This window comes from Drosophila virilis, chromosome 5 (genome assembly GCF_030788295.1).
Source record: "Drosophila virilis strain 15010-1051.87 chromosome 5, Dvir_AGI_RSII-ME, whole genome shotgun sequence".
In the NCBI taxonomy this organism is placed as follows: domain Eukaryota; kingdom Metazoa; phylum Arthropoda; class Insecta; order Diptera; family Drosophilidae; genus Drosophila; species Drosophila virilis.
The window spans coordinates 4468949-4496944 of NC_091547.1; the positions used below are offsets into that span (position 1 = coordinate 4468949).

General features: G+C 39.6%; 1 protein-coding gene across 1 annotated transcript; it reads left to right on the forward strand.

Annotated features, from left to right (window-relative positions):
- Positions 1-100: 100 nt before the first annotated feature.
- Positions 101-27977, forward strand: LOC6627090 (probable WRKY transcription factor protein 1). The gene is made up of 7 exons (XM_032435785.2): positions 101-152; positions 6275-6721; positions 7727-7812; positions 7875-8665; positions 11982-12369; positions 12453-12878; positions 27458-27977. The coding sequence occupies exons 1-6, from the start codon at positions 101-103 to the stop codon at positions 12870-12872; spliced, it is 2184 nt and encodes a 727-aa protein (XP_032291676.1). The 3' UTR covers positions 12873-12878; positions 27458-27977.
- The last annotated feature ends 19 nt before the right edge of the window (positions 27978-27996 follow it).

Genomic DNA, 27996 nt, shown 5'->3' on the forward strand with positions numbered 1-27996 from the left:
AAAAAAAAAGCAAAATTTCAGCATGTACTTGAAGTATTTTTTTTCTTTTTTTTTTTTGTACACTTCATCGCCGTGTCCTGCTATCGGGCGGTCGGTCACAATGTCCATATCCATGTCCTGCCGGCTGTCGCACGTTGTCCTCAGGTCCTCAGGTCTTCGGAATTGGCCATGCTCGTTGTCCTGATGTTTTCGGTTTTCTCTGTTTGTGTCTGGGTTTCTTCTATTTCTTTTTCTGTTTCTGCGTTTTTTCTCAGTTCGTCTTTTCTTTTTTTTTTGCCATGCTTTCTGTTTTATGTGCCATTTCCATTAGAATTCAAGTGCCGCAAGACTTGAAAGTGAACTGGCCCTCAAGGCTGCTCGTTAAGTGCGGCTCGCAGGCAGCCAAGCAGTCGCTCTCCAACCACATTTGCTGATATGCGCTTTTATCAGCTGGCGGCGCTTGCCTTGCTCCTGGCTCTGGCCAAATCAAATATCGCATCAAAGCAAATGCTGCTCTGTGGCATTTCTACCAATTAGTCGAAATATTTTGCTTTAATTAATTGCGACTAATAACTGCTCTTCAATACGAATGAACAACAACAACATAACCACACAGCAGCAACAACAACAATCACACGGACAACAACAAACCATGCGACAGCGCAAACATTTGCTTAGCTTCATGTAAATTTTACCCTCTGGCTAAGTGGTTTGTGTGCATGTTTGTGTGTGTGTGTGTGCTTTTATGTATAAACACGCACTTGGCATATTTCTTAAATAATGTTTATCTCCTTTCGAGTGCCAGCTGCCCTTTAAACAAAAATGCCACACATTTCGAGAGCTGCCCCCACACTTTACTTCTTGCTAAAGCTCTTCAACAAGAACTTGGATAATTTGTTTGTTAGATTTTCATTACAAGTGTGCCAAAATTTGAGCTCGTTTAAAGTATTTAAGAGCTGTTGCTGTTTTTCTATATTTGTTATTTCTAACTAAAATTCAAGCTAACCCAATTTATTGCCCGGAGTCCCTGCTCGGGCGCCAGGCATAGGTTAGCTTCTAAGCATCGTATATGAAGGACTCGGGCCAAGTATCTGCGACCCGTTCGAGTAAATAAAATATGTTGGTTATTTGGCGCGTTTCATAACCTTAAGTAAGTTATTGCTTAGAGTTCCCAGCTGGGGCGCCTCTAGACTCGTACGAGCTGTAAAATATTTGTAGTTTTGCTTTTGCTTCTTGAAGGCATAAGCTGCTCACGACCTGATTTTCATTGCAAATGACTTATCAAAATGCGAGCTATTTCAATGCCCATTCTTGACTCTTTTTTATGCAACTCGATGTGGCACTCGTTTAAGCCGTTTACGCTGTGAGACTGTGAATCAAGCGCAGTTCTTATGCCGTTTATAAGCACATTACGTATACGCCGAGTGGCGCGCTGTGAAATAAAACAAAATAGCAGCTGACCAAAGGATGCCGCTTGGCAACGTTCACGTACTCCAAATCCGCTTTGAATAACTGCTTATTGGAATGCCAAAAAAAAAAATGAATATATATCTATGTATGTACATGCATATATATTTCGTTGATAATCGCGCAATAAAAGCCTTACCAACTGCATAATGGGCAAATCCTTTTGCACGCACAGCACCAGAAATAACTACAGATGTGTGTGTTTGTTTTGAATATTAATTTATGGCTCTTGTGGCAATTTTCTCGATTTTATATCGTTCTAATATCGCATGGAAACAAAAGCACAAAGAACGGCGCATGCCAAAATGCTGATTTTAAATGTTTATATGGGTTTTGACTACGAAATTTATGATGGAAAACAAAAGCTAAACGCAAACGCACAAAAATGATTGACCACATATTGTTTTTTTAATACCCTAGCAGCTATTGAAGTGGTAGCAGAAGGTATTCTCAAGTATAGCAAATGCTATTCATAACTCAAATATCTTCTCATATTGTACAGACAACATCTTGGCAACATCGGACTACTATATCATATAGCTGTCATAGGAATGATTGGTCGAGAATTTTGTAGATATCTTGAGAATATTCGGCATATTGAAGTTTTACTATGATCTCTACAAATACGCAAAGTCCTATTCACATCTGACTGCTATAACATATATCTGTAGACACTAAAAGAAGATTCTTGTATCGAAAACTTTATTTGAAGCTAGCCAAGTATACCCTACCAATGTACTGAGTATTTCCCAGCACTCGACTCGATGCAAGCTTTTCTGACTTGTTTTTTAGTTGTTATGAAGCCGGAAAATCCTTTGCATGCAATAAATTAAAATGCAAGCCCAAAAAAACACATCTGCATTAAAATATTAAAATCTAAATTTATAGTGAAACATATATGTTGAGAGTCGGTTATTGATTCGTTGGCCGCCTCGAGGAGTGGGTAACGAGAGAGGCCCTTTCCCTTGCCTGGAGACACACCTGTGAATACGTGACCTTTCAATTTATGCGAGCATCGAAGCAAATCGAAAACATTTTTTATGCCCGCATAAAATTTATGACCAGTCGCCAGTGGGCCTCCCACAGCATATATCGACATGACTGTGCCACATACCACCACATACTGCCACAGAGTCCGACGTATTGCCCTCCAGTTCCTCGCGCTCTCTTGTGCCTCATTCGATTTTCCGTTTCGCCTGCAGCATTTTGAAATTTGTCTGACAAATATTTGCCTGCCGGCGCTGGCGATAAAGCGTTTTTCGCGATGCCCTCCACAAAACGCTGTCACGGTCAGTGGCTCGAGGCTTCGAGCCCCGTTGACGGGTTTGGGCGGGCTTTGATATAGGCGACCATTTTGTGAATATATCGACATTGAACTCACGCTTTAAACGAACAATTGTTCTTGCTAGACTTAACCAGCCGGCAATACAAAAACCCAATTTACGTCGGAATGTCTCTGGGCGAGCTAAGCGCAATTTCGCTTAAAATTCTCAAATGGTATTGGTCTCGACTTGGGGGCTTCGATATAGGCGAGCATATATTGAAATTGAGTTCACGCTTTAAGCTTTCCAATTGTTCTTGCCAGACTTAACCAGGCGGACATACAAAAACCCAATTTTCGTCGGAATCTCCCTAGGCGAGCTAAACGTATATTCGCTTATAATTCTCAAATGGTTTTGGTAATGCAGTTAACTGCAAATTGACTTTTGCTGGCCTAGTTTTTCTGACTGCGAGCCTCAGACAACTAGTCGTTAGTTAGCTGGACAGTTTGAGTCACAAATCACAGTCACATACCAGGCTCAACACACACGCACACACACACTAGCGCACATGTGGTGTGTGACTGGCAGATGTATGATAGCACTCTGCTGTGTTTGTGTGTGTGTGGGTTCGTGTGTGCACACTCATTCAAATTTATGCCTAAGCGCTGATTATGACAAATATGCCACGCTTCACTGGCAGCGATTCGCCGAAGGGGCAACGGGACGCGGGGCACGACCCAGAAAGTCGACCCCATAAAGCGCTTATTGTGTTTCGCTTGGCCTGTTTTTTGCCTTCTGCTCGGTCATTTTACGCAAATCCCAAAATAAATACAAGTCTTATTATTAGCATCAGGCACACAGGATACACACAGTCGCGCCCCAAATAAATAAAATAAACCAAAAGCAAAAATAAAATAAAAGCCAGACGGGAGGGGAGGGAGAAACTCCTGCCCCACCTGCTACCCTACTAATGACACATATCATCATGGAGAGCTGTGCTGAGGGCTTCTCTGGGCATCCCGACATGCGAGGCGATGCGTGTCAACAATTATAATGTGCAAATTGTTTGATGTATGTCACCTGCCACATTTGCTTTATTGCCGCTCATTAGAAATGCTCAACGAGCACCTTTAACAGGGAGACAAACAAAATAAAAAATAAATAAAATACAAATACAAATACCAACTCACACATACGCACAAGCCCACCCACAAAGCCAAACACAGACACACACACACACACATATCAACAACGGATGACAACAATGACACCTTCCATTAATAGCTGTTTCGTTGATGTGTGTAATACTGACATACACTGCGAGAAAATCTAACGAGTAAAAATACTTTTAAATGTTACAGAACAGATCCCTTTATAAGGCGTACATCATATTGCTGTTAACATTCATTCATTTAAATTTATTAATTGTTAATTTCTTGTTTTGTCTTTTTTTGTAAATAGAATTATTACATGCAGTAGACATGGATTAGAACCAGCGAATTTCCGCTTGATGGTCCTAACTTGAAGGGAAGGGTATTTTATTTTATGAACAACTACACATATAACTATAGAAAAGAGTTCCTGAGTTTGAACCAGAGACCTTGCACTTGGTAGTACTATCTAGCAGAATTCCAAAGCAGAATACAAATTTAAGAACATTTATCGCCACGAAAATGCCATTTAAGTTAAAAAAGTTTCTACACATTTTGAGCAATGTATGTGTACGTTTGCCTTTAAGACGTATTAGTTTTGCCACAGTTCGAAGCGAAGCCCGCCTCATGTCTTATGGAGGTTTAGCTGCGATTAATGACAGCACATCACAAAGATTTCGCTGGTTGGCTTCAACGGGGCAGAGGGCAATTCAGGGGCCGGGGTCAACTGCTGTGACATTGTGATGAATGGAAACACTTGCGGGGCGTAGCCACCGTTCCGTGTACATGGAATTTATGTGAACTGTATTCTCGCGTTGTATATGCCTGAAAGAATAGCCGAACAGCAATTTGGGCACATGATTTTGCATACAAATTGTCCTGCAGGATAATTGTGAGATGGTGGGTATTCCATTAATTTGTTGACTTGCATGGAATGGTTGTCAGCTGTTAAGCACAAATATTACGTATACGCCGCACAATTGTTAAAAGCAATTTCGGACCATATCTGGGCATGAAAACAATCAGCGAGCTTAACGAAATGATGGAACCCAAAAAACCAACAATGGCATCCATAACTAAGCCCAGCCTAGCCCCAAACAAAAACAAACAAAACAGAAACTCACAACCACACACAGATACAGGGGAAAAAAAAAGTGAAAAAAGGATTATTTTTGATTATTTTGCGTGCCACAAAACAAATTCGTCGCTTTTTTTTGGCCATTGTTAGTGCTCGGCCTGGTTGGAGCAAAACGAGATAACATTCAAGCCGACTTTCTGCCTAAATAACACAAAAAAAAAAAAGGGGGAAAATGTACTGGAGCGGTTTTTAATGGAGCTAGTAACAAGCGAAATGAATGAGCCGCAACCGGCTGCTCTTCATTTCAATGAACGAAATTGTATCATGACCGGACGAGGAGGACGACGCATTTCTCTTCTTCGGGTTTCAGATGCTCAGTAAATTATATTTTATCAAAGGGTTGCTTTAACCTGAAGTGCATTTAAGGGACATACAAAATGTTGCGATTATCTGAATAATTTATAATTTAAATAAAAATGGTCAATCAAGCAGTGTTAAGGAACAGCAGCCATACAGCAAGGTGTGCTAAATCAGTGTGGACCAAAAGTATACAAGCTACCAGGCATGCTATGACGAAAATAGTGCTAAGTAACAGTAGCCAAACAATAAGGTATGCTAATACAAATACAGTGTTGAGTAGCAGCAAACTAACTGCAAGGTTTGCAATAACAGTGTTGAGTAACAGTATGTAGTTAAGCAACTCTGGAAAGAGCAAATTTACTAGATTTTAATAACTAAAGTTAGTTTTCAGCTTGCTAGAAAAAGCAAAAAAAAAAAAACAAAGTGATTAGGTTTATATTTTGCTCAGAGCTCCAAGTAATTATTGGCAGCAAATCGACCAGTGTTGAGTAATAGTGATAACAGGGTTGAATAAGAAATTATACAGATTTTTGAAAGCTGAAGCTAATTTAGCACAACTTTGCTTTACTCAAGCTGACAACTGTGTTCATGGAACAGTCTCCAGTGCTTGTTCAGAGTAGAGTAAAGTGTTTAAGGAATGTAGAGGCTCCATAGAAGCACATAGTAGCACCTAGGGTATACCCAAGTCGATATACTTGTTACACACACGCACAAGTTGAAAGCCAGCCAAGTAATATGAATAACAAAAAGTCCTTATGCGTGTGGACTCGAGCGGCAACAAATAACAAGAAAACGAAGAATAACAACAACAATAACAACAACAACAACAAAAAAAGCGATAACAAAGTATAAAACGAAATGCTCAGCGTGTGCATTAAACAAATCTAAGGCAACATTTTCACAAAAACTTGCTTATTTTGCTCAATATGGTGCGAATGCTCTCTAAGCTCTCACACTCTATCTTCTCTTTGCTACAGACATACAATCCTTGTGGCTAACGAGCTGGTTTGGCTCCCACAACAACAACAACAACAGCAGCAACAGCAACAGCAACAGCAACAACAAAAACAGAAGAAGGAAGCAGCAAAAAGACGCCGGCGCTGTCGATGCTGGCGTTTACACGCTACAACAGCCGCATAAATTTCCGCTTCAATTGGACGTGTACGGCGGTAATTGCAGCTTTGATTACCAGCAACACGAACTGCCATCCGGACATTACCAACAACAGCAGCAACAACAACACCGACAACGACAACTAGAACGCGCCGCATCAGCAGCTCAAGAGCAATCAACACTTTCCATACAGCATCTAAAACAGCTGAAAAATCAGGGCAAACGGCAGCAGGAACAGCAGGCGAAGCAGTGGAGATTTTTAAGAAATTCCTCCGATATTAACGAGACGAAATTTATTGAAAGTTCAGCGGGTAATATTAAATAACAACAACATTAACAACAACAGCGAGCACAACAACAAAACGCAACTGTAGCTGCTTGAACGTATTTCCATCAATCAGAATTTAAATGAATTTTCTTTTATTTTTATTATTATTATTTTTGCTTGCCTCTTGAAAAGTTGAAATGAGCGAACAGCAGGCGTTCCCATGCAGCATGCGGCATCAGAATCAATGTATAATTGAGGGCAACAGAAATTTGCATACTTTTATTATTTGCGCGCATATTAAACGAATTTTCAGTTTGTGGCGCCCACAAAAGTAGGCTACAACATTTGAAATTATTAAATAAGCACATGAATCTTCAATGAAAAATTTAACTGAAAAGTCAGCTTGAAAACTCCGTGAAGCTTAAAGTGAAATGTGAAAGGAAGACAACTATTTTGTAAACAGACAAAGCATGTTGCATGTGGCCCATTCGAAAGGCGAATTTATGTTTGGAGTTTTTACGGGAGAGAGTTTACTGAAACACAAAGATATATTATGTTTCTTACAGTAAACACTTTTTTATGGTTTTTCTTTGGCTTATTTAAAATAACGTACTTTATTAAGTTTTTTCGGTTAAATAAAATATATTGAGAAAAGCTTTAGGGAGCATTTTGGACAGATGGCGATTTGGATGAGAAATGAAAAGCAATTCCAGCACTTTTGAATGACAAAAAACTTGTTTAAAGATTAAGAGCACAGTAAAAAAAAATATTTTTAAAGAAAGCGCTTCATATGAGCTTTTGGGAATGCTTTTAAAATTATTGAACATTAAAATGAGTTCTCGAAGAACAAACACATGATTTCCCAGAGGTTTCCGCTGTTTTTAGTAGAGCAAAGCAAAGAGTTTTATCTCACAGTTTAAGTGCTTATTTTAGCGTCTTAATATTTTCCTGGAATTACTAAGCCGTTAAATTGAAATGCAAGAAATATTTCTTTATTTATTGTCATGCCAATTAATTCGATAATTTTGTAATTTATTTCGTAAAACAGCTCAAACAATGGACGATATGGTTTATCAATGCAGCAATCAGAACTCGATTTACGTGCTCAATGCCGGCTACAATCCAACATATGGTGTAAGTTTTTTTCAGAAAATCTTTAGGGTCAAATCGGTTGGTCAAGTGTCGATTTTTTGCAGGAGTTTGGCGCACATGCGTTGGCAGCAACAGGGCGTGAAATGAATGGCAGCAGCAGCAGCGGCAGCAGGACAGCCAGCAATTCAATTGGGGCAAGTTGTTCAAGTGCCGCCTGCAGTTTGCAGCATAAATTCAAAACTTTTGGCACAGCCAACGGCAACTCGTCAGCAGCGGCAGCAACGGCAGCAACAGCCACATCAACAATAGCAAACCCAGCAGCAGCAGCAACAACAACAACAACTAGCTACGTAAATCCGGTCGCTACATCAATGTCAACCGCAATGTGTTCACCGGCAACGGCAGCGCTGCAGAAATTGTTCAATTGCAACGTCACAGTCGGTGGCGGCGGATCCATTGGCGACAACTGCCAAAATGTCAGCCACAGAAATCAGCAGCAGGGCCACAGCAACACTAACAACAACAACAATTGCCCAGTCGGGAGCCATAACAATAGCTGCCTGTCAGCAACAGCCTCGCATAGATGCCGCTGCGTTGCGCACGAGGACGCTGCAAATGGAACTGCCATTGGAAATGGAAATGGGAGTGGATGTGGATGTGGATGTAAAAGTGGATGTGGAAGTGGAAACGGTGTGGCAACAGCAGCAGGTGCACTTCCGTTGCTTGGCGCCGTGGCCAACAGGAAGAAATGCACCAATGTCAAATCAACGCTTATTGCCAAGAAGACAAAGTTTTTGAAAATTCTCGAAGAAGAGAAATGGCGCAGCAACCAGCAGCAGCAGCAGCTGACACCGGATGAGGCGGAAGCTTGCGGTGCCACACAGCAGCCCAGCAGGTAGGTACTTGCCACAGCACCACCCCCCGCCTCACCCACCCGCAGTCTCCTCTCCTGCACTACTCTGTGGCAAAACTTATAAATTCTCATAAATGTTATAAGGCATATTGCGGTGCTAAAATTGTGGGCAACTTTTTTTATAGGAGGGGGAGCACAAGTTTATTGGACCAACGGAATTTGGCGAGTTGCTTTCTGCCGCCCACCTCAGGCGCCAGGTCCACCAACAAAGTATGCGCTGGCATGACAACAACTTTGTCATTAAGTTGGCCACGCAGATATGAGACTTGGCCAAAGCGAAGGCTAAATAAAAATCTTATTAGAGACAGTATTGACTGGCTCGAACGATTGCAGCAATCGAAAGCAGAGGATTTAACGCGAAATCATGTAATCGATAGGAAAGGAAATATCGAAGTGGGAGATAATATAAATGCGAAATTATCGTAATAAGATATTATCGAAATGAGAAATTATCGAAATGAGAGCATACCGAAAGGAAGGATAATCGAAAAGAGAGGTTGTCGAAAAAAGGCATTATAGAAATAAGAGATTCTCAAATTGAGGAATTATCGATCAAAGAGATGATCGAAATGAGGGATTATCGATAACGGAGATTATCGAAATTAGGGATTGTTTTAATTAGGGATTATCGATAAATGCAAAGTCTTGAACGCATGCAGATGGATTTCATTTATGTCTATAGAGATTTAATTGTAAATTAAAGACAGATTTCATATATCTGTAAAAACATTTGATTGAAGATTAAGAATTTGAGACATGCTACCAAGTTGGAAGCTACATTCTTGGGCTATGAGCTTTAAGTGCGCTTTATTGTAAGCAGTCGAAACCAGCTTAAAGCTTGTGCTTTAAAGCTCTCTTTAGTAATTTGTAGTACAAGGCAGAGTCGAACTTTCCGTTTAAAACCAAAATGAGCTTTTTTAGCATTCAATAGTGTTGAACAAGATTTTAAGTGGCTGCTGTTTAACACTAAATACACGTACTCAGGCTTAATCTAATATTTATTGCTAATACCCTCGATTTGATTAGATTTTTTTCGACTGCACGCATAAAATGCTCCATAAATATTTAGTTTTATCTCTCGATTTATTATTTATTTGAATGTTTTGAAGAGTAGACAAAGTCATCAACACGTTCGGTGCCCTGGGGAGGGGAAGGACGCATCTTTATGACAGTCACGCCGCAAAATGAGCTCAACTTGGCGCTAACTTGTTTTCTGTGCTGGCTACCACAGTGCCCAGCGGCTGTTTAAACGCATTCAATTAGCTGTCCACGATGTGGCACTGACTACTTCGCATAGCCCCGCACAGCCTCGACTCACCCCGTCCCTTGTTTGGCCAGTGCCAGTTTTGTTGCATTGTTCATGAAGTCATAAGTTTTGATCATCAGCGCTTAGCACGGACTAACTTTCTGTACGACGAGGGGCGTGAGAGGGTGTGTGTCAAGTGTATGGGAGGGGATAAGGTGGCCTGTACAGGGCATAGTCGTTTAGTTGGCTCAGCCATTTGCGAAATTGAAAAATTAACGCGCTAACAGAAAGTCGGTGGAGCGCTTAACGTGCCAATAGGGTCCATACCCGATAGTAGGGGGAATGGAGAGTGTGGGGTATTTCGCCTGCCTGGCATCATAAAGTTGATTAAAATGCATGCCACACACATGTTGCAGCTTGAAACTTGCAACAGCAACAGCAGCAGCAGTTTGGCTGCCTGCACACAATATTGAAGTGCAATAATCATATTTCAATAGCTAACGGGCTGCCGGGGATTTGTGGGCGTGGCTGCACAAAAATAAAAGTTAACGCGAAACTTGCATTTTGCCAGCAGCCACTACCCTTTACCACCCCTCCTCCGCCCCAACCCCCCGGCCCATTTTACACTTGTAACATTTGCTGACAAACACAAAGGAGCCCAATAATAATTTGCGCCAACTTCCTCACAGAGCTCACGAGTCCTAGCCTAGTAATTATGTCAAAGTTCAAAGCGTTGAATATTTCATTAGTTGCAACCGAGCGCGGTGCAACGGGGCGGAGGAGGAAGGTGGGCATGGTCGCGGGGCACTTGAAGCACCAAAGTTCCTTTGATTTATTAGCGACTTTAATTAGAACGAGCCGTCTGCAGGGAAATGCACTCGGCCTTTTCCTTTGCCCCGTTTTTTACAGTTGATTACAAGAGAATTCGCTGCACCATTCATCAGGTCTGTTATGCGTGAGGGGCGGGCGGGGAGGAGCTGAAAGGGTCACAGCGCTTGGCGACAACTCCATCAAGTTGCTTCAAGTGTGCCAAGATAACTTTGCGAAACATTTTCTTTGAATTAAAAAAAAAAAAAAAGTTTGTCGCTCAGTTTGCAACTATTTTGCATTTTTGCGTCGCAGCCCCATAACGCCCCCTCCCCCCTGCCAAGAACTGATAAGCGGCTCTCAGCGCAAGGACAGGCGACTCTTTTCTTAATGGCCTCCACTGCAGCTGGTGCCAACCAAAAGGCCCAGGTGGAAGGGTGGATAGCAGGATCTTTCGGAAACTTTCAGTTGCAGTACGCATAGTTTAACAGCTGCCAACTGTGTGGCAACCCTGAAAGATATACAGCACATTAGATGGCAGCCCTGAAATGTGCACGTCACATTAGATGTCAGCCCAGAAATGCATGCATCACATTTGATGTTAGCCCAGAAATGCATGCATCACATTAGATGACAACCCCAAAATGTACACAATACATTAGATGGCAACCCTGAAATGTATATATCACATTAGATAACATCCCATTGCACACTGAACAAAAATACTGTTTAAATAAAAAATACTCTATCCGATCGGAATGCGGTATTTTTTGTAGTTTGTCTTCCTTTTTCTGATATTCATAAATATACTCATACTTTTCATACTTTTTTCGTATACTCGTATATTTAAATGTACCTTTAACAGAAAACTTATGCATTAAAGATGCCTCTCATCACTTCTGTACAATTCTAACTTCTTCACCTCCTAAGTAGAGACTTCTGTTCCCTAAAAATTAAATTGTCGAAAAGCGCATTTTCCCCAGCTTTAAGTTCTTTAAAGCGACTACAGCTTAGGCTTAAATTAAAGCGCGCTGAATAATGTGCTACGTTTTATTTCAATTTGCATACCTCTCTCTCACTCATCTCTCATCTGCGTCCTAGCCCATATCCTGGCCCACTATTGCCGCCCCTTTAGTGGATACGCTTCCTGTGTTGCCTGCTCCTGGTTCCTGTTCATTTGTGCATTGGGCGTTTAGTTTAGTCAACCAAAAGCTAAATACAGGACGAGTAAACTTTTCATTTCAGGGCCAACAGCAATGGGGCGGATCCCCACGCAGCGGCCGCATCATCATTTGCAGCTCACTCAGCCGGCAAGGATAACAACAGCAACATGAAAAATCACAACAGCAACAACAACAACAACAACAGTCAAGAGGCAGCAGGCGTGGGAGCTGGAGCTGGAGTTGGAGCAGAACAACAGCAAAATAAATTGAACAATTGGAGCATGCATAATGACAACAACAACAAGTTGGCCAACTACACGCAACAACAGGAACGCGGTGCAGGCGAACGGAAGCTGGAGAGTTATAAACAAGCCAACAGGTCCTCCAGCTATGAGCTGTACCAGGAGGCGGCGGAGATACTAGGACTGAGCTGCAGCCTCTGTGATAATTGCCGTTGCTTGGACTGCCAGGTGCGTATTTTCAGAGTTGAGAAGGCGTTAGAGAGAGGGGCACCCCTGGACCCACAAAACTAAACAAGTATTACAACCCACAGAGCGGGTACTTTGATTGCGCCGATGATGATGACGAGAGCTACTCGGAGCAATCACTGATGGATGAGTACGACGATGAATACGACTATGGCTACGGCTACGAAGAGCAGATGCTGCTCCCGGCCGGCCACACTAATCAGTCAGCCATGACACAGGCGGAGGGGCAACGGGAGCGAGACTCGGAACAGGAGCAGCAGTTGGAGCTGTGCTATGCAGTTGATTGCCAACAGAATTGCAGCAAAGTTGACGGCCCATCAGAGTCGCAGGAGTCCGGATCCGAGTGGATGTCGAAGTCTGAACAACGCTTGGCCATAGATTTTGATTTAATTAATGCAACCAGCAGCCAAGTGCTGGAAAATTGTTCAACATTCAACGATTTAAGTTTATTGGATGCCGAACAGCAAGCGAAGCCATTTACGTAAATTAAGGTGGGTGTTAAGTGTGTGTGTGCGTGTGTGTGTGTGTGTGCGCCTTTTGCATGCCAAAATACTTTAAGCCATAATCCTTTAGCAAATATGGTCAACAAAAGAGCGTTAGCATAGAAAGTCATGTTTCTGGTTTCACTTTTGTTTCACTCACACTGAAATGCATAGCAAAAGTTTTGCTATACTTAACAGCATACTAGACTGCATCGCAGGTTGTAAGCAGCATTTGTGCAATCCAACCTGAGCTTTAAACCTTGAACTAATTTAAAACAATTTACAAATTCCATTGTAAAACAGTTCAGAGCTCAACCTGGCTGCCATCATTATATTTTCAAATTTCAATTTCGCTTTACTTTTGCATAGCATACACTTGAGAACCTGTAACACCATACCAGTCTACACTCCCACTTCAGCCTTCAGGGCTGCGCTAATTTTAACTTCAACACATTGTTTAATTCAAAATTCATTTTTGTGTTCTTATGAACATCAGCAAGAAGTGTGTGCAACACAATACCAGCCTCCATTTCAATTTAGATGCCAAATCAAAATCGGATGAGATTTGACCGAGTTATGGAAGTGGGAAGCTTCGCACTATGTCTATATGGGATATTTGAGGGTACCGTTTTTACATGAATTTGGACCAAAAATTATGTTGTCAGATTTAGATGCACAATTGATCTAGAGGCCAAACCATGAACAAAAAGACAAACCTTATGGAAATCGGTTGAGTTTTGACCGAGTTTTGGGGTTAGGAAATTTCGACCTATGTCTATATGCGATATTTGAGGGTACCATATTTACATGAATTTGGACCAAAAATTATGTTGTCAGATTTAGATGCACAATTGATCTAGAGGCCAAACCATGAACAAAAAGACAAACCTTATGGAAATCGGTTGAGTTTTGACCGAGTTATGGGGTTAGGAAATTTCGACCTATGTCTATATGCGATATTTGAGGGTACCACAATTACATGAATTTGGACCAAAAATTATGTTGTCAGATTTAGATGCACAATTGATCTAGAGGCCAAACCATGAACAAAAAGACAAACCTTATGGAAATCGGTTGAGTTTTGACCGAGTTATGGGGTTAGGAAATTTCGACCTATGTCTATATGCGATATTTGAGGGTACCACAATTACATGAATTTGGACCAAAAATTATGTTGTCAGATTTAGATGCACAATTGATCTAGAGGCCAAACCATGAACAAAAAGACAAACCTTATGGAAATCGGTTAAGTTTTGACCGAGTTATGGGGTTAGGAAATTTCGACCTATGTCTATATGCGATATTTGAGGGTACCACATTTACATGAATTTGGACCAAAAATTATGTTGTCAGATTTAGATGCACAATTGATCTACAGGCCAAACCATGAACAAAAAGACAAACCTTATGGAAATCGGTTGAGTTTTGACCGAGTTATGGGGTTAGGAAATTTCGACCTATGTCTATATGCGATATTTGAGGGTACCATATTTACATGAATTTGGACCAAAAATTATGTTGTCAGATTTATATGCACAATTGATCTAGCGGCCAAACCATGAACAAAAAGACAAACCTTATGGAAATCGGTTGAGTTTTGACCGAGTTATGGGGTTAGGAAATTTCGACCTATGTCTATATGCGATATTTGAGTGTACCATATTTACATGAATTTGGACCAAAAATTATGCTGTCAGATTTAGATGCATAATTGATCTAGAGGCCAAACCATGAACAAAAAGACAAACCTTATGGAAATCGGTTGAGTTTTGACCGAGTTATGGGGTTAGGAAATTTCGACCTATGTCTAAATGCGATATTTGAGGGTACCACATTTACATGAATTTGGACCAAAAATTATGTTGTCAGATTTAGATGCACAATTGATCTAGAGGCCAAACCATGAACAAAAAGACAAACCTTATGGAAATCGGTTGAGTTTTGACCGAGTTATGGGGTTAGGAAATTTCCACCTATGTCTATATGCGATATTTGAGGGTACCACATTTACATGAATTTGGACCAAAAATTATGTTGTCAGATTTAGATGCACAATTGATCTAGAGGCCAAACCATGAACAAAAAGACAAACCTTATGGAAATCGGTTGAGTTTTGACCAAGTTATGGGGTTAGGAAATTTCGACCTATGTCTATATGCGATATTTGAGGGTACCACATTTACATGAATTTGGACCAAAAATTATGTTGTCAGATTTAGATGCACAATTGATCTAGAGGCCAAACCATGAACAAAAAGACAAACCTTATGGAAATCGGTTGAGTTTTGACCGAGTTATGGGGTTAGGAAATTTCGACCTATGTCTAAATGCGATATTTGAGGGTACCATATTTACATGAATTTGGACCAAATATTATGTTGTCAGATTTAGATGCACAATCGATCTAGAGGCCAAACCATGAACAAAAAGACAAACCTTATGGAAATCGGTTGAATTTTGACCGAGTTATGGGGTTAGGAAATTTCGACCTATGTCTAAATGCGATATTTGAGGGTACCACATTTACATGAATTTGGACCAAAAATTATGTTGTCAGATTTAGATGCACAATTGATCTAGAGGCCAAACCATGAACAAAAAGACAAACCTTATGGAAATCGGTTGAGTTTTGACCGAGTTATGGGGTTAGGAAATTTCGACCTATGTCTATATGCGATATTTGAGGGTACCATATTTACATGAATTTGGACCAAAAATTATGCTGTCAGATTTAGATGCACAATTGATCTAGAGGCCAAACCATGAACAAAAAGACAAACCTTATGGAAATCGGTTGAGTTTTGACCGAGTTATGGGGTTAGGAAATTTCGACCTATGTCTATATGCGATATTTGAGGGTACCATATTTACATGAATTTGGACCAAAAATTATGCTGTCAGATTTAGATGCACAATTGATCTAGAGGCCAAACCATGAACAAAAAGACAAACCTTATGGAAATCTGTTGAGTTTTGACCGAGTTATGGGGTTAGGAAATTTCGACCTATGTCTATATGCGATATTTGAGGGTACCACATTTACATGAATTTGGACCAAAAATTATGTTGTCAGATTTAGATGCACAATTGATCTAGAGGCCAAACCATGAACAAAAAGACAAACCTTATGGAAATCGGTTGAGTTTTGACCGAGTTATGGGGTTAGGAAATTTCGACCTATGTCTATATGCGATATTTGAGGGTACCACATTTACATGAATTTGGACCAAAAATTATGCTGTCAGATTTAGATGCACAATTGATCTAGAGGCCAAACCATGAACAAAAAGACAAACCTTATGGAAATCGGTTGAGTTTTGACCGAGTTATGGGGTTAGGAAATTTCGACCTATGTCTAAATGCGATATTTGAGGGTACCACATTTACATGAATTTGGACCAAAAATTATGTTGTCAGATTTAGATGCACAATTGATCTAGAGGCCAAACCATGAACAAAAAGACAAACCTTATGGAAATCGGTTGAGTTTTGACCGAGTTATGGGGTTAGGAAATTTCGACCTATGTCTATATGCGATATTTGAGGGTACCACATTTACATGAATTTGGACCAAAAATTATGTTGTCAGATTTATATGCACAATTGATCTAGAGGCCAAACCATGAACAAAAAGACAAACCTTATGGAAATCGGTTGAGTTTTGACCGAGTTATGGGGTTAGGAAATTTCGACCTATGTCTATATGCGATATTTGAGGGTACCACATTTACATGAATTTGGACCAAAAATTATGTTGTCAGATTTAGATGCACAATTGATCTAGAGGCCAAACCATGAACAAAAAGACAAACCTTATGGAAATCGGTTGAGTTTTGACCGAGTTATGGGGTTAGGAAATTTCGACCTATGTCTATATGCGATATTTGAGGGTACCACATTTACATGAATTTGGACCAAAAATTATGTTGTCAGATTTATATGCACAATTGATCTAGAGGCCAAACCATGAACAAAAAGACAAACCTTATGGAAATCGGTTGAGTTTTGACCGAGTTATGGGGTTAGGAAATTTCGACCTATGTCTATATGCGATATTTGAGGGTACCACAATTACATGAATTTGGACCAAAAATTATGTTGTCAGATTTAGATGCACAATTGATCTAGAGGCCAAACCATGAACAAAAAGACAAACCTTATGGAAATCGGTTGAGTTTTGACCGAGTTATGGGGTTAGGAAATTTCGACCTATGTCTATATGCGATATTTGAGGGTACCACAATTACATGAATTTGGACCAAAAATTATGTTGTCAGATTTAGATGCACAATTGATCTAGAGGCCAAACCATGAACAAAAAGACAAACCTTATGGAAATCGGTTGAGTTTTGACCGAGCTATGGGGTTAGGAAATTTCGACCTATGTCTATATGCGATATTTGAGGGTACCACATTTACATGAATTTGGACCAAAAATTATGTTGTCAGATTTAGATGCACAATTGATCTAGAGGCCAAACCATGAACAAAAAGACAAACCTTATGGAAATCGGTTGAGTTTGACCGAGTTATGGGGTTAGGAAATTTCGACCTATGTCTATATGCGATATTTGAGGGTACCATATTTACATGAATTTGGACCAAAAATTATGTTGTCAGATTTATATGCACAATTGATCTAGAGGCCAAACCATGAACAAAAAGACAAACCTTATGGAAATCGGTTGAGTTTTGACCGAGTTATGGGGTTAGGAAATTTCGACCTATGTCTATATGCGATATTTGAGTGTACCATATTTACATGAATTTGGACCAAAAATTATGCTGTCAGATTTAGATGCACAATTGATCTAGAGGCCAAACCATGAACAAAAAGACAAACCTTATGGAAATCGGTTGAGTTTTGACCGAGTTATGGGGTTAGGAAATTTCGACCTATGTCTAAATGCGATATTTGAGGGTACCACATTTACATGAATTTGGACCAAAAATTATGTTGTCAGATTTAGATGCACAATTGATCTAGAGGCCAAACCATGAACAAAAAGACAAACCTTATGGAAATCGGTTGAGTTTTGACCGAGTTATGGGGTTAGGAAATTTCCACCTATGTCTATATGCGATATTTGAGGGTACCACATTTACATGAATTTTGACCAAAAATTATGTTGTCAGATTTAGATGCACAATTGATCTAGAGGCCAAACCATGAACAAAAAGACAAACGTTATGGAAATCGGTTGAGTTTTGACCAAGTTATGGGGTTAGGAAATTTCGACCTATGTCTATATGCGATATTTGAGGGTACCACATTTACATGAATTTGGACCAAAAATTATGTTGTCAGATTTAGATGCACAATTGATCTAGAGGCCAAACCATGAACAAAAAGACAAACCTTATGGAAATCGGTTGAGTTTTGACCGAGTTATGGGGTTAGGAAATTTCGACCTATGTCTAAATGCGATATTTGAGGGTACCATATTTACATGAATTTGGACCAAATATTATGTTGTCAGATTTAGATGCACAATCGATCTAGAGGCCAAACCATGAACAAAAAGACAAACCTTATGGAAATCGGTTGAATTTTGACCGAGTTATGGGGTTAGGAAATTTCGACCTATGTCTAAATGCGATATTTGAGGGTACCACATTTACATGAATTTGGACCAAAAATTATGTTGTCAGATTTAGATGCACAATTGATCTAGAGGCCAAACCATGAACAAAAAGACAAACCTTATGGAAATCGGTTGAGTTTTGACCGAGTTATGGGGTTAGGAAATTTCGACCTATGTCTATATGCGATATTTGAGGGTACCATATTTACATGAATTTGGACCAAAAATTATGCTGTCAGATTTAGATGCACAATTGATCTAGAGGCCAAACCATGAACAAAAAGACAAACCTTATGGAAATCGGTTGAGTTTTGACCGAGTTATGGGGTTAGGAAATTTCGACCTATGTCTAAATGCGATATTTGAGGGTACCACATTTACATGAATTTGGACCAAAAATTATGTTGTCAGATTTAGATGCACAATTGATCTAGAGGCCAAACCATGAACAAAAAGACAAACCTTATGGAAATCTGTTGAGTTTTGACCGAGTTATGGGGTTAGGAAATTTCGACCTATGTCTATATGCGATATTTGAGGGTACCACATTTACATGAATTTGGACCAAAAATTATGTTGTCAGATTTAGATGCACAATTGATCTAGAGGCCAAACCATGAACAAAAAGACAAACCTTATGGAAATCGGTTGAGTTTTGACCGAGTTATGGGGTTAGGAAATTTCGACCTATGTCTATATGCGATATTTGAGGGTACCACATTTACATGAATTTGGACCAAAAATTATGTTGTCAGATTTAGATGCACAATTGATCTAGAGGCCAAACCATGAACAAAAAGACAAACCTTATGGAAATCGGTTGAGTTTTGACCGAGTTATGGGGTTAGGAAATTTCGACCTATGTCTATATGCGATATTTGAGGGTACCATATTTACATGAATTTGGACCAAAAATTATGTTGTCAGATTTATATGCACAATTGATCTAGAGGCCAAACCATGAACAAAAAGACAAACCTTATGGAAATCGGTTGAGTTTTGACCGAGTTATGGGGTTAGGAAATTTCGACCTATGTCTATATGCGATATTTGAGGGTACCATATTTACATGAATTTGGACCAAAAATTATGCTGTCAGATTTAGATGCACAATTGATCTAGAGGCCAAACCATGAACAAAAAGACAAACCTTATGGAAATCGGTTGAGTTTTGACCGAGTTATGGGGTTAGGAAATTTCGACCTATGTCTAAATGCGATATTTGAGGGTACCACATTTACATGAATTTGGACCAAAAATTATGTTGTCAGATTTAGATGCACAATTGATCTAGAGGCCAAACCATGAACAAAAAGACAAACCTTATGGAAATCGGTTGAGTTTTGACCGAGTTATGGGGTTAGGAAATTTCGACCTATGTCTATATGCGATATTTGAGGGTACCACATTTACATGAATTTGGACCAAAAATTATGTTGTCAGATTTAGATGCACAATTGATCTAGAGGCCAAACCATGAACAAAAAGACAAACCTTATGGAAATCGGTTGAGTTTTGACCGAGTTATGGGGTTAGGAAATTTCGACCTATGTCTATATGCGATATTTGAGGGTACCACATTTACATGAATTTGGACCAAAAATTATGTTGTCAGATTTAGATGCACAATTGATCTAGAGGCCAAACCATGAGCAAAAAGACAAACCTTATGGAAATCGGTTGAGTTTTGACCGAGTTATGGGGTTAGGAAATTTCGACCTATGTCTAAATGCGATATTTGAGGGTACCATATTTACATGAATTTGGACCAAAAATTATGTTGTCAGATTTAGATGCACAATCGATCTAGAGGCCAAACCATGAACAAAAAGACAAACCTTATGGAAATCGGTTGAATTTTGACCGAGTTATGGGGTTAGGAAATTTCGACCTATGTCTAAATGCGATATTTGAGGGTACCACATTTACATGAATTTGGACCAAAAATTATGTTGTCAGATTTAGATGCACAATTGATCTAGAGGCCAAACCATGAACAAAAAGACAAACCTTATGGAAATCGGATGAGATTTGACCGAGTTATGGGGTTAGGAAATTTCGACCTATGTCTAAATGCGATATTTGAGGGTACCACATTTACATGAATTTGGACCAAAAATTATGTTGTCAGATTTAGATGCACAATTGATCTAGAGGCCAAACCATGAACAAAAAGACAAACCTTATGGAAATCGGTTGAGTTTAGACCGAGTTATGGGGTTAGGAAATTTCGACCTATGTCTATATGCGATATTTGAGGGTACCATATTTACATGAATTTGGACCAAAAATTATGCTGTCAGATTTAGATGCACAATTGATCTAGAGGCCAAACCATGAACAAAAAGACAAACCTTATGGAAATCGGTTGAGTTTTGACCGAGTTATGTGGTTAGGAAATTTCGACCTATGTCTAAATGCGATATTTGAGGGTACCACATTTACATGAATTGGGACCAAAAATTATGTTGTCAGATTTAGATGCACAATTGATCTAGAGGCCAAACCATGAACAAAAAGACAAACCTTATGGAAATCGGTTGAGTTTTGACCGAGTTATGGGGTTAGGAAATTTCGACCTATGTCTATATGCGATATTTGAGGGTACCACATTTACATGAATTTGGACCAAAAATTATGTTGTCAGATTTAGATGCACAATTGATCTAGAGGCCAAACCATGAACAAAAAGACAAACCTTATGGAAATCGGTTGAGTTTTGACCGAGTTATGGGGTTAGGAAATTTCGACCTATGTCTATATGCGATATTTGAGGGTACCACATTTACATGAATTTGGACCAAAAATTATGGTGTCAGATTTAGATGCACAATTGATCTAGAGGCCAAACCATGAACAAAAAGACAAACCTTATGGAAATCGGTTGAGTTTTGACCGAGTTATGGGGTTAGGAAATTTCGACCTATGTCTAAATGCGATATTTGAGGGTACCATATTTACATGAATTTGGACCAAAAATTATGTTGTCAGATTTAGATGCACAATCGATCTAGAGGCCAAACCATGAACAAAAAGACAAACCTTATGGAAATCGGTTGAGTTTTGACCGAGTTATGGGGTTAGGAAATTTCGACCTATGTCTAAATGCGATATTTGAGGGTACCACATTTACATAAATTTGGACCAAAAATTATGTTGTCAGATTTAGATGCACAATTGATCTAGAGGCCAAACCATGAACAAAAAGACAAACGTTATGGAAATCGGTTGAGTTTTGACCGAGTTATGGGGTTAAGAAATTTCGACCTATGTCTATATGCGATATTTGAGGGTACCATATTTACATGAATTTGGACCAAAAATTATGTTGTCAGATTTAGATGCACAATTGATCTAGAGGCCAAACCATGAACAAAAAGACAAACCTTATGGAAATCGGATGAGATTTGACCGAGTTATGGGGTTAGGAAATTTCGACCTATGTCTAAATGCGATATTTGAGGGTACCACATTTACATGAATTTGGACCAAAAATTATGTTGTCAGATTTAGATGCACAATTGATCTAGAGGCCAAACCATGAACAAAAAGACAAACCTTATAGAAATCGGTTGAGTTTTGACCGAGTTATGGGGTTAGGAAATTTCGACCTATGTCTATATGCGATATTTGAGGGTACCATATTTACATGAATTTGGACCGAAAATTATGTTGTCAGATTTAGATGCACAATTGATCTATAGGCCAAACCATGAACAAAAAGACAAACCTTATGGAAATCGGTTGAGTTTTTACCGAGTTATGGGGTTAGGAAATTTCGACCTATGTCTATATGCGATATTTGAGGGTACCATATTTACATGAATTTGGACCAAAAATTATGTTGTCAGATTTAGATGCACAATTGATCTAGAGGCCAAACCATGAACAAAAAGACAAACCTTATGGAAATCGGATGAGATTTGACCGAGTTATGGCATTGGAAACTTTTGAGCTATGTCTAGGATATTTGAGACCCATATTTGCTTATGTTATTGTAAACTAGCAAAATAAAATTCTGCGCATACAACTGTATATAGAAAAATTATAGTATTTAACAGCATGCCAACTTCAGCTGCACAGCTCAAACCCAGGCTGAGTTTCAAAATCCGCAACTAATTTGAAACAATTTACGTATCCCTCTTTTGTGCGCGCAAGCTAATGATAATTTGCAGAGTACTTTTTCTAGCTTTTGCTCGCTTTCGCACAAAATTCATATATCCCTTAATAAGTACTTTATAGAGTATGAGAGGCAACAGCAGCAACAGCAACAGCAACAACTATGGCGTTTTTATACAAATGCAGCAAATTGCATTTTGCACAAAACTAAATGCCTGCTGAGTTGGCAAAGCTTCACTTTTCGACCGACACGCTGTGGGGGCGTGAGCGTGGGCGTGGTCAGTTATGGGCAGCGCAGTTACCGCAACACTGGCAATGCCAACCACTTGGCCAACTGGACCAGTTTATTCCTTTTAGCCAACTTGTGTGTTTTTGCTATTGTTGTTGTTGATTGTTAGCCGATTGTTGTATACGAACGCGCTGGCGCAACATTTTTTGGCTACAATCCCCTACCCTCACCCTCGCCCCCCTCACCCCTCGGCAAATTTGATTTCACACAGATACAAGGACAAGTGCAATTTCCATATTTGTGCGGCGCCACAAAGCAATATGCAAAACAATTTGATGCTCCGTGCTTGAAGCTAGTGCTGCGCTTTTTGGCAAAAAAAAAACATTAAAAAAAATAAAACCCATTTTCAAATTTTTAATTTAATTGAGAGCAGCCAAATCAGAGAAATTGCACTGGCAAACGAATATTTTGGCCATACACAAATAGTTCAGCTGAAAGCTTAAAAATTGCACAAAATAATCAAATACATTTTCCATCAGTTAGAAGTGGCAAACTAGATTGATATTAAGGCAAAACCAGCAACAACAAAAATGCATAAAATTGCAATCAACTTAATCGAGCTTTGAGCTTTTCGCTGCGCTTAATTGTAATGCAATTCAGCTTTAAGGCGCTTTGCGCAAGCCAAATTAAATTTATATGAGAAATAAAAGAACACGCACTTAAAACAATGTTTATTAATGTTAAGAAACAATAAGCAAAGTAAATGTGCATTTTATATTTGTCTACTGCATTTTCCCTTTTACAATGAGCTAAGTGCTATAAAAAATTCATTGCCATTCGCAAGAGCAAATGGCAAAAAACAAATGGCTAAAAGCAAATGGCGAATGTGGCCTGGTGAATGCCTTAAACTTAAATCGAATTACATTTAGCAAATGAAATTTCAAGCGCTCGAGCGTGGCAAAATCCTCGCTAGTGAAAAATGGCCTCAACAAGCGGCGCAATAAATAGACATTGTGTACGTTAAGCCCATTTAAGCCAAAGAAAATGCCACTCACAGCGCCACACTGCGTGTGTGTGTGCTTGTGTGTGTCCCCTAGTTGGTTGGAGAGTGTGTGTGGGCCCCAGCCACACACAAAAAGCCTCTTCGAAGTGCATTTTCTGTTGTTTTAACCAACAAGCGCATCTGGCGCTTCTCTCTCCTCGTGCCCCCCTGCCCCTTGCCGCACACTTAGCCTTTTGCTGCTACTGGACTTGGCCAGCTGCCAGACGTAGAGCAAAGACAATGCATTTTGGCTAAAGAAAAATGCACTTGCATATAAAGCACATAATAGAAGAATGTAATAAAATTTTTGTATGTTGCCATTTAATTTATATGCGCTAAAGTAAATGTCCCAAAAACAAAAAAAGTCCCAAATTTCCGTTCCATGCTGCTTGGGCATTTTTAAGCAGTCTCAAGGCCATGCATATGCACGTATGTATGTATGTATGTTTGTATGTCTAATATGCATGTCTGTATGTGTGTATATGGCTGCTTTAAATTATTTTATGTCCGCATAAAGCCATTTTTTCGATTGGAAATTACATTCCAAATTCACACAGTACTTACTTGTGTCTTTGCGCAGTCTGAGACTCGATGGGAAGTTGGGGCATCTTTGCTTTAAAAGTCCAATTGAGCATTTAACACACACTTTAATGGCCAGTTAGGTAAAACAACAGGCAATACAAATAAAATTGCACTCCACTAAATGAAATTCCGCGTAGCGATTGGTGTTGGGGGGGGGGGGGGGGGGGGCGGTTTTTCAATTACCCGAATGCACTGTGGTTGCGGATACAAATCTAAGACAATTAATTGTTGCACTTTTTCACTACAGACACTCGATATTGCGACTTATTCCCGCCATTCACAAACAATGCGCGCTAAGACCGTACTGAAAAGCGAGAGCAGAAAAAAAAGCAAGAAGAAGCAGAAGCAGCGAGCGAAATGCGCTTTGCGCCGATCGTGCGTGCGAGCGAGATAGCGGGCACAAAAGAGCGGCAAAATGGAAAGACAAGTATCGATAAGCGATATTCATTGAAAAAGCAAACATCGATAAATTGCTCGCCAATTTAAATGCGTGCACACTGTGCCGCTAGACGGACGGTAAATTCGAATGCAACCAGATAGACAGGCGGCACGCCCACACAGTAACTGGTGCCACAGCCGCTTAATGATGCTTGATTTAATTAATGCCACATTGGCCACGTGTACGCCACTGTGGTGGATGGGATGCTGGCAGGGGGATTTGGGAATGCGGCAATTGGAAATTGTAAACGCAGCCGCAGCCATTTGCTGATGATGATAATTTATGGGCACGAAGGGTTTTGCGGATTTCGCATTCGAAACTTATTTCCTCTTTGGGCGTGCTCAAATATTTGCACTGGCATTTCTACACACACACACACACACACACACACACAGGCATTAAGCATCAGGCATCAGGCGCAGAACAAATTGTTTACAATATTTATTGTTTGCGACTGCGACTGTTGACAATGATGAAACGGCAACTTAATGCCCCACTCGCCTTATTGGAGCAAAATCAGCGTCCGGGCAACTTGACTTGACCAGAAACACAAGTCCAATGCCCAATCCCCAATCCCCGCCAGGCACAGCAGCAGCAGCGGAGACGGCGTCAATGCTCATTTCCGTCGACATATTTTCATTTCCTTTTACATTCGCTTCAGCTTTTTTTTTTTTTACAGTTGCTGTTTGCTCAAGGATTTACAGGCGCCCCCACTCCCCTGTGTCCCTGCTCCCTGCCTTGCCATTGCCAGTGCAAATTGTAATTCATTAAAGTTTATTGTACAACATTTTTGTTGACCTGTTTTTTTTTGGGTGCCTTGGCTATAACTCGACCGCTTGGCCCTTAATTTTTTTTTTATTTTTTTATTATTATTATTTTATTATTGCTTGTTTGACCAATATGCTACGAAGTGCAAACTTTTTGCCAATATCCAAAAAGTATAATTAAAAATGTTGGCCTCGGCTCGGCTAAGCAATACAAATTCAAGTGACTGACTACGTGCTACCCTGTAATATGCACATAATGATGTAGTTCACTTAATTAAGCCCCTGGCTAAAACGTGGCTAAGGTAACGCGAAAAACAAACAAAGTAAAATTGTTGATACATTTTTCGAGCCAATTATAAATTTTAATAAGCAGCCGTGCGTGTGTGTGTGTGTGTGTGTGTGAAAATTGCTTGCATATCTCACGCGCTGGCAATTTTTGCTAAAATATATTAATGAAATTATTCAAAAACTTTTCCGGCTCTGCTGTTGTTTTTTGTTTTTGTTGTTTTAATCTAAAATAAGCAAACAAAGCGGCAACAATTCGCACACTTTGGCGCCAGCGGCTACGCAATTAATTTTACTTAACATTCATGAACAAAATGAGGCACGTAGCCGATAATGAAAGCCGCAACATGCTAACGCCCACAAGCCCCCCCCCCCCTTCCACCCATCCACCACGCCCACACAGACACAGGCACGCCCACACTAATTGTGCTAACAACTTGATTCCAGCCGAACGACTTACAACGAGCGAATGGACACAAGGGCGGAGGCAGGGTTGCCAGACTATGCACGAAAATTTGCAGCACATAAAAAGGTTTTTATGACGTGTGGGGAACACCCGACCCGAAAAAGTATGCTATCTAATTGTAAAGGCATCAAGCAAATGCCACAAATGTGTGTGCGCATGTGTGTGTGTGTGTGGGTGTGTGTGGCCCCTAAAAATGCTCATATATTAGTTTGTGTGTGTGTGGGAAAATCTAGGTGCCTTGACTGCTGCAGTTTCATAAATTTGAATTTCAAATTTAAGACAGTCCTAGACCTAGCAGCACACACACACAGACGCACACACACACATAGAAAAACAAAGTTTGGTTGCGGCAAGTTACAAAGTTTCAATCCTCATGCAAATTGATTTGTGTCTTCTGTTTCGCCCACAATTTCTACAGTTTACCTTACAATGTGTGTGCGTGTGTGTGTGTGTGTGTGTGCATATTTGATTAAGGTCTTATATGTTTGACATTCCAGTTAACATTGTTAGCTTAAAATCAACACGCAACTATTAACAAGAAATTCGCATTTAAATTAATTAAAATGTCACTTTTGCCCAAAATATGCAAACAATTCGCTTAACTCGCATATGCCCTAGCTCAAAGGGTATTATACGTTTGACATGGCCTTTGTTGTGGCACATTATTTTTCATAGCATACTTTCGGGCGCCGCCGACCAAAGCATTTGAATACGTTTTAAATAGATATATAAATTATGGAATATGCATTTGTTCACACATGTATAGCTCGAATAGATCATAAATTATGCAATATATATATATAAAGGAAATTATTTGGAAAAAAACCTTTCACTCTCGCCCTCGGGGCGCAGTCAGCGAGGCGTGATTTAAGGCCAAATAAAAAAATCGATCTATGAATTTTTTATGAACCAAAAAGATGGCTTTGTGTGCCGGAATGTGTGCGTGTGCGTGTGTGTGAGTGCACATAAGAAATTTAAATAAATTATTTGTAAATTGTTATGATATTTATGCACTGCCGATTACAATTGTCATAATAATAATAATAATAATTATATACAATTTTCCATTTACAGATGATTAACCGAAAACCAAATGAAAAATATATATAAAAAAAAAAAGAAAAGAAAAACGCATATAAAATGTCAACAAGACGCAGCTAATTAAATTTCAACTGAATAAAGCATGTTAATTGCATCTGACACTCACAAACAGTGCGTGCAAATAGTACACACACAACAGATATGTGTGTGTGTGTGTGTGTGCTTTTCATTTAGTTTTCCAATTAAATTGCAACACGCCAAAGGCAACAGTCAACAGGCAGAAAGTTAAGAGTGCGGAAATTGAAACAAGTAAAAGCATGAATATGATATTAAAGAGAATTGAATACAAATAGAAAATTATAATCGCCATATACACAATATATATATATATATAATAACCTATACGCAATTGCACTTTATGATATTTGTTTATTGGATTTCCACTTCGAAAGAAACAAATAAACCAAATACTGTGCCAACTTATCAACAAAAAAAAAAAAAAACACAAATAGAATGAAACCCTAAACAAAATCTAGAAATATTATGAAGTTAGCGTGTAACATGAAGCTAAA